At 37.8% G+C, this 8,656-nt stretch overlaps 1 protein-coding gene across 1 annotated transcript in view; it reads right to left on the bottom strand.

Moving 5' to 3' along the window:
• The window catches only part of TYRP1 (tyrosinase related protein 1), an 18,841-nt gene extending 10,460 nt beyond the window's left edge, over nucleotides 1–8,381 (bottom strand). The window contains exons 1-3 of the mRNA XM_077748274.1: nucleotides 8,000–8,381; nucleotides 6,581–6,903; nucleotides 3,387–3,591 (exon numbers count right to left, since the gene is read on the bottom strand). Of these exons, the coding sequence (XP_077604400.1) occupies nucleotides 3,387–3,591; nucleotides 6,581–6,903; nucleotides 8,000–8,381 (910 nt within the window). The remainder of the gene's footprint in view (nucleotides 1–3,386; nucleotides 3,592–6,580; nucleotides 6,904–7,999) is intronic.
• Between the last annotated feature and the right edge of the window lie 275 nt (nucleotides 8,382–8,656).

Here is an 8,656-nt window from a genome sequence, read left to right as displayed (position 1 = left end):
AGAGAAGGAAGGCTGGGGGGGGGGGAGGGAGAAAGAGAGTGGAAGGGAGAGGGGAAGAGAGAGAAAGACAGAGATTGGGAAAGAATATCAATCCTTTCCAGTTGTGTGGTTTCAGAAAGGCGTCATTAAAGAAAAAAAGATTTGCAGGGGCACCTGGGTGGCTTAGTCGGCTAAGTGTATAACTCTTGATTTCAGCTCAACTCATGATCTCAGAGTTTGTGGGCTTGAACCTGCATTGGGCCCTCTGCTGACAGTTCAGAGCCTGGAGTCTGCTTCAGATTCTGTGCCTCCCTCTCTCTCTGCCTCTCCCCTACTTGTGCTCTGTTTCTCTGTCTCTCAAAAATACATAAATGTCAAAAGAAGGGGAAAAAAAGAAATAAAAAAAAAAGAGATTTTCAAAGAGCCCTGAAGCTCTGAGGAGAACTTTTAGGGAAAAGAGGGGGAAATGTTACAAGTCAAATGTTTTCCACAGAGGTAACAACAAGCAATGATAAACTTTCTCACATCTATGAGATAAGCTCCTTCAGAACAAGAACTCTATCTGTTCTCACTCACCAGTACATCCCTTATCCTTGGTACAGGGCCTGGCAAATAGAAGATACTAAATAGTTATCTGGTGTATGTTGATATATAGAAAGATTGTTTGAGATGTAAAGAGGGCCTGCTTGGGGTATAGCTTGCCTGGAGTACAGGGCAATGCAAGAGGGTAAATCACAGTGGGAACAATGAAAAGCTAGACCAGATCCATACTGTGGAGAAATAAAGAGTAATATGAGAAAACGTGTTATTCAATAGGAAATGAAGACAAGTCTTGTGTACGTGAGAGGGGAGGAGATAAGGTAGGAACATTTTGCACTGGTTGTTCCAGTAGTCTCCAGAGAAGCATGTGTGTCCTAAGAGGCTATGCAGAACAATCCACTGGGGTGGGAGAGGAGATATTAAAATCTCAATTTGTATTCATTTTACCCCATTCATAAAGCTTACTATGCTGTAATGTTTATAATTAACATAATGATCAGTACCCAATGAATTAGTATAGCAACTTTATATAATATAAAAATAAAACATATGCCACTCTTGAGATTGGAAAGTAGATGTACATTTTTAATGTATGCATTATTATTAAAACTTTCAGACACCACTGGGTAAACTATCAACCCAAGCTTATGTTTTAAGGATTGTTGTTCAGTAGCTATCCATATATTCCAAGAAAAAATTGATAGATTATATGGGTTTTGAAAACATTACATCCTAATTTGCCCTCATGGAGTTTCATAGTGGAGAATTCTGCTAGTGAAGAAACTAGTTTAAACCAATTTAATTTAACCCAAAACTTTTTAGATTTGTTTGCACATGGACAGCCTCCGCCAATGCACCTGATTTAACATCATGTGGATTGGAGTCCTGTGGAGTTTCCATTGCAGGAGTGAATGAAGAGTTCTGAGTGTATGAAGGAGAAAATAGATTTAAGAAATACTGTGTAGAAGGAACAACATTTTTCATACAATGAATCAAAGACGATATTTTAGTGGCTGGAAGAGTCTTAGATGTCAATAATTCATTCTTGCAATATACCAAGTTTGGCCCATTAATGGAACATTGGAGAGGCATGATACAACAAACACATAAAAACACAGAACTGGGAAACATAAGGAAGGTTTGCTCTAAAAATGTACATGAATGGCTGTCCAGTAAAAGATGATCAACGAAACCACAGGAATGGATAATTTCATCCAAGAAGAACCGTAGAGAAAGTAAAGAATCTCTAGGAGAATTAAATAAGATACACAAAAGCATTTGGCAGCATATCAGATACATAGTATGTGTTCAATAAACTGTTAGTTTCCTTTCATTTTTCACTGGCCTACTAAATAAAATTCTTGGTGGTGAAACAACAAGTGGTGAAAATAGAATCTTCTCTTCTCTGCTATAATTTTATTTACCCATTTAAACTGTGCTCTATTTTGGTATCCAGTCATCAGTATGATTAGAAAATGTCTGGAAAAATATCCCAGGACAGAATACAATAGCCTGCTCAGAAAGAGATTGTTTCGGTATCTAAAGACATATTGATTCTCAACTTCATTTCAAGGTGGGATCACTAATTCAGCATGATAAACAAATAAAAAATGTATTCTAATTTTTAAATATCTACAGAAAAAATCCATATACTATCACTTCTCTTTTTCCTATATACAGATAAAAAACCTTGTAGTGCTGAAAAAAATCTGCTGAATTTTTTGTTCTATTTAGAATACTCTTTTTTAAAAAATTTTTTGATGTTTTATTTATTTCTGAGGGAGACAGACAGCATGAGCAGGGGAGGGCCAGAGAGAGAGGGAGACACAGAATCTGAAGACAGGCTCCAGACTCTGAGCCAGCTGTCAGCACAGAGGCCGACGCGGGGCTCGAACCCACGAACCGTGAGATCATGACCTGAGCCGAAGTCGGATGCTCAACCGACTGAGCCACCCAGGTGCCCCTAGAATACTCTTTTTTAAGGGTATCCTTTTTTCTAAGTTGATAAATGAATTTAATATTTTAAGCTCAAAAGAATATATGGAAATATATTTTGAAGATGCTAATAAAATAAATTACCATCAATCCAGTTTTTACATTGAAGAACAAGTTTAAAATAACCAAACATGCCTGAAGAAGAAAAGTAAGATGGGGTAGGGAGACTCTAATAATTAAGACCTTGTGTCAGTACCACAGAGAGAGGTAATAATGTGATTTAAGGAAGAAAACAACACACCCAGGAACAGATCCACATGTAACAGCTTGACCTAAAGAAGAAGTGGCATATAAATTATTGGAGAAAGGATGCTGGGATAGCTGATTTAACATTCCTTTTTTTGTGTGTGTTCACTTTCACAGAGGTGCAAAGTAGGTAGCTGGCAGACATCTTGTGTACAATATCTTCCTTTACTTAAAGATATCCTCTATATCACCTTTTGCTTTTGATTCTCTGACTATAATTTACTCTCAGGTCACTTCTAACTCTTTCTGCATATTTCAGATTTCCGGGGGAAACAATTTTCTATGAAATTCCAACCCAAGACACATGACTATGCAGGAGTGCTGTGCATGCTAAGAGGATTAATGTTATATAACCATACATTTCCAAAATAAGACAGTGAGCACTGCAATGGCCAGATTGCTCAAGAAAAGCAGTGTAAAAATGTATACACATTTTCTGTTTGCCCCTGGAACATTATAGATTGCCTTGAGTAGCCTAGGTGTTTAATGAATGTCTGTACATTGATTCTCTATAATAAAAGTAGACTTTATTCTGAAATCCTTAGTAGAATGAGGGCTTTCAGGCAGCACATTTAATCTCTTTAGCTAATAGGGAATTCTGGATCCTGGATGGATTTGGAACTTACTATTACAAAGTGTTCCCAGGGTGTCATAATCCTCCAAGGATTCACAGACCACTCGCCATTGAGAAAAGACAGAGTTCAGACTTATAAGAGTGGAGTTAAAGTTGCTTCTCGATCCCATCAGGTCATCGGTGCAGATGTCACAGACGTTCTTCCCAGTTGCAAAATTCCAGTAAGGAAGGGAGAATGAAGGATCCTGCAACATTTCCTAGATCAAAGAAACTCTGTTAGCATTCTTTGCTTTTGTTTAAAATTCTACCTCTTTGCTTAGTTTTCTCCCTGGCCATCTGTTTCTATTAACTCCCTTTGGGTAATTAGAACCAGTTAGTGTATCACTGGTGTCTGAGGAGCCAGAAGAACTAAATATCTTACTTAACAGAGCTTCTAGTATACTATGAGGAGTCATTGGGGCACTAGAGAGAATGAAACTCAACTCATTATACAGAGGTTTCTACAAATGATTTTTTTTGGGGGGGGAAGGAGTCTTCCCTTTCCTTTTTTAAGGCAGGTAATTGCAGTTCTATTGGTGATACCAAAAAATATCAATAATAGCTTTCACTTCTTGACATTTTACCTCCTTCTGTTTTCATATCTCTAATTCAAGCATCATGGAGTCTTGGTCTGAAACCAGACTCAGCCTTTAAATATATTAAGTAGAGCAGTGTTTTTTGTTTAGTTTCTGTTTTTTTTAATTTTTGTTTTGTTTTAATTTAACATGAATGACTTCAGGCATTTAGATTCTGGTTTTTAAAATTTTGTTGTGTGTTAGCAAGGGTAGTGAGAAAAGCCCATAGATTAGAGCTAGACAGACCTTGGTTGTGAATTCCAGGTTTACCAATACCAGCTATATGGATTCAACTTTTCACAGGCTACACAGACAAGCTCTTTCAAATCACCTTATCTGCTTGCACACTGTAGGAGTTTCACTTAAAGACCCCTGCTTCAGGATCTAAACTGTTAAGACTTGGGTTTCTGCTCTCGAAACTAATACCAATGGGAAATGGGAAATTAAGTAGAGTAGTTCTTGTATTTCTTTGTGCATATGGTTCTTTAGACCAGGGATGTAGTTTCCTTTCAGAGCTGATCTCAACAATTTTAAAAGTACTGGACTCAGGGGATGCCTGGGTGGCTCAGTTGTTTAAGTGTCTGACTCTTGATCTTGGCTCAGGCCATGGTCTCATGATTCCTAGGATTAAGCCCCACTTCAGCTCAGCACCGACAATGTTGTGGTGATGTCTCTCTTTCTCTCTCTGTTGTCTCTCTCAAAACAAAACAAACAAAAACCTTAAAATAAAAAGTAATGGAGTAAGATCACATACTTATTTTTATTGAGTTCCTTAAAACATATATTTATTGTATGTGTTCTCATTCCTTTAGACCTTTTGGGAGTAATATTTAGGGAGTGGGATTTAAGTGTAGAGATTACCATCATTTTATCTCACCTCCCAAGCATTTAGTACATTTCTGCTTTTTCACTTTAAACCCTTTCTAGGAAGCATTTCCTGCTCCTCAGGGTATTTTAAAGGACCAAAAGCTTTCCAAGGCATCCTCAGTTATTGATCTCCAGGGGTTTAGAGTCCTTGTTTAGAAGCCATTGTTCTGGTTCACAAAAATTAGTGACAGCTTCCAAGGGATCATTAAGAGTCAGTTTGTGGTTCAGAATTGACATTTGGGAGTTGGAGAATATTCATGTGGCATTTGAAATGTGCATTACATTTAGACTGTAATTTGTTGGATCCCTTGTGCTGTTAGGTTTTAAAAATGTAAGGCATAGAGGTTGAAGTTTACACAGGCAAAATCGAAGCTTTTAGATACTTTCCACCTGCCCTTTCATTTTGGTGTGCCCAAGGGAAAATGATTCGGAGGCATGGAGATCTGGAGTTGATTACAAATGACAGATATATCTACTTGTAATCTACTAAATGTCTTACTTGTAATCAGAGCTATAAAATATGAAGTTCAGTATCTGAATAATTAATTTAATCATTCTCAAACTGCATATGGATGGACTACTTTTATACCAATGCTTTATTCTGTATTTTAGTGCATTAATTCTCTGTCTTCTAACCATTTATTTTCTTGTGATAATGCTGGACACGAGCATACTGCAAATCAATAAATGAATCTAAACATCTTTTCTGCTCTCTGATATTTTTTGAATTAATGTTTAGATTTTAATTTGAGAGAAGGAATCCGTTTAGCTAGAAAACAAGTTCATTTTGTGGATTTCCTAGTTAAGATCTAATAATTTAAAATTTCATTTCATTTTTTATGTTTATTTATTTATTTTGAGAGAGAGAGCAGGGCAGGGACAAAGAGAGAGAGAGAGAGAATCCCAAGCAGTCTTTGTGTTGACAGCACAGAGCCCAATGTGGGGCTTGAACTCATGAACCCTGAGATCATGACATGAGCCGAAACCAAGAGTCAGTCACTTAACCAACTGAGCCATCCAGGCACCCCTAAAACTTCATTTTAAAATTACAATAAAGAAGTATCTATGTTAACAGATACTTTAAGGTGGTTTGAGCTTCTCTGCTTAAAAGATAAGCAGGAAATAAGGATTGAGGTTTACTTATTGGCAAAAAAAGTTGATGCCTTTTAAGTAAAAATGAGACCTGAATGATGTGATATTTTTAGTAGGTTTCTGTGGTAGAGGCATGGAAACAAAATGTAATTCAATGAACATATGACAATATAAAGGATTTTTTCCCCATCATTTATACTTTGTACCATAAACTCTGAATCATTTGCTGGCATAATGAGGTACATATTTGGGACTTGGTAGACTGAGAATCATATGCACACTTGTTTTATCCAAACCAGGAGGAGGAGGTATTGGTTTAGATTTGAGAAGGAAGACCCATCAATTGAGATTCTTTTGTTGTGAGCTATATGAAGATCATTTTTTTCAATTATGCTGCAGAATATGTCCAACACTTTACATCACACCTACAGATGTCTCACCTGGCTCCCTCATCACTGATCTTACTTTCTTTTCCCTTCACAAAAGATAAAGACTAATTAATGAGTAAGTAATTAGTATAGGGAGAAACTTAGAATGTCAGAGGCAGATTAATAACATGAAATTGCTTTGTCATCACATGTTTAGATCACGTAGAACATAGTTGACTAAAATGACTTACACATGAGCCACCTTGTCTACTGGAGACATGAGAAGTTCAACGTGTGACACATACCTGCATGTCTCTCTCCAACTGCAGGAGATGATACCTGTGCCATGTGAGAAAAGCCGGTCCCTCATGAGAGAAATCCACTTCACCAAAGCTTTCCTGTCCTGACCCAAGGAAAGTCTTTTTGACCGAATAATAGTGTGTCCAAACGAAGTAGTTATAAATGGAAATGTTCTCAAATTGTGGCGTGTTGCCATCTGGCCCCAATATTTCTTCTGATCTCCTGGTGGCGATGACAAACTGAGGATGCATGGTGCGTTTTGCCAGATCCAGGGCCTGGACAAAGTGGTTCTTTTCTTCTGTACTTAAGTCCAGAAGATTTCTCCTGACTTCAAGAATACAAAATCCAAACATGAAAACATGTGCCACATGAGCATAATTGTAACACTGTGTCCCATTTATCTACTAATGATAATTTGCATATATGCTTAAATAAGTTTATACTTTTTTAATACTCCCCTCACCAAAATCCCTTTTTTAGGTCTGCTCTTACCCACTCCCCCACCAACTTACTCCAGGATTTGCGTTAGTTTTCTTTATTGTGACTGTGGACTCTATGATTCTGTGATCTTGTATTTATTTCTGCTCAACATTGGTATATTTTTCTGGAACTTTCTATCTTTTAAAATCATAAGACGTAAAAACATGACATAGTGGTTAATACCAGAGGCTTATTCTGTGACTCTGTACACATCTTTCTAAGTCTCATTTTCTCATCTGTAAGGTGTATATAAAAACAATATCTGCTTTATAGAGTTGTAAAGATTAACGAAAACACACATAAAAAGCAATTATATCAGAGAGTGGCTCATAAAAAAGACTCAGTTAACATTTGTTAGACCCTTGGTCCAATGTTTGGCACATAGAAAACAACGAAGTATTGCCAGAATTACTATTTAAAACTTTATTATTTATTGCTGTTTAATAGAGTACAGGCCAGACTCCTCATCTGAAATGGCTGAATTTGATCATTACAATGGGAAATTTCTTTGTGGGTTAGCAAGGGTAGTGGAAGTAGATCATGGTTTAGATTTAAACTGACCTCCCTGGTGAATTCCAGGTTTTTCAAGTACCAGCTATAAGGATTTGACCTTTCTGAACCTCACTTATGAACATGAGCATAACTACCTTGAGAAGTTACTGAAGGGTCTGGTCATAAACACCTACCATGTTTCCTTGCATGGAGCGGTTGCTCAATGAATGTTTTGGAAGGAGATCTTATCAGTCAGAGGATCTGAGCCTTAACCTCAACTCTTTAAACTAAATACACTTATGAGCCTCTCTAAGCCTCAGTTTTCTCAACTGTGAAAAGTGGAGATTGAGTTGCATGATTTTCAAGTAGGTTTCCAGCTCAAATGATTTAGGTTCCTATTAAGTACATTGAGTCTCATGAAGAACTGTGTATACACTCATATCTGCACTTACCTATGAGAACTCTCTCGTCACAGGCAGCTCCTTTCCATCCAGGGCGGCAAGCACCACAGTTATGTCCTGAGAAATTGCCATTGCAGTGGCATGTCCTATTGAAGAACCTTGTGGGCCAAGCCTCCCGATCATCTCTGCCATCATGGGGGTAATGGTGGCTGTGCGGTCGTGAATCTGCAGTCACTGCCTCACACCTTCCTCGCCCTGATGAGGAGCCACAGGGGTCAGTCCCAGGCCCAAACAGTGGGGACAGGTCTGGGCAACACATACCATTTCTCAGAGCCTCAACAGTGGCACACTGTCTTGGGAATTGAGCCCAGGTCTGTTGAAAAAAGAGCAGGTACAAGATGTATCCCAGAGAGAGGAATTTATCAGGTTTCATTCTGCTTGAAGCAGGAGTGAAGAACAGATCTCTGGTTTGCAGCCCTTTGTGTAGAGACTGAAGCACATAAAAATCAGGCTGAAAAGAAGAAATCAAAATGGCATTATGCAAGTCTCCTCCTTATGCTGCTATAAACAGGCATGAGTCCTTCCCAACCGCCCACAAAATGCTTTTCATATCCACAGAATGACATTTCTAGCAAATAGTAAAAACAGTAATTTACCTTGAAAAACATGACATGTATAATACCTACATAATTAAATCCCGGCCCTAGC

This window comes from Crocuta crocuta, unplaced genomic scaffold, assembly GCF_008692635.1.
Source record: "Crocuta crocuta isolate KB4526 unplaced genomic scaffold, BGI_CrCroc_1.0 scaffold199, whole genome shotgun sequence".
Classification (NCBI taxonomy): Eukaryota; Metazoa; Chordata; class Mammalia; order Carnivora; family Hyaenidae; genus Crocuta; species Crocuta crocuta.
The sequence above is the reverse complement of the archived record's forward strand: the minus strand, read 5'-3'. Positions and strand labels throughout refer to the sequence as shown.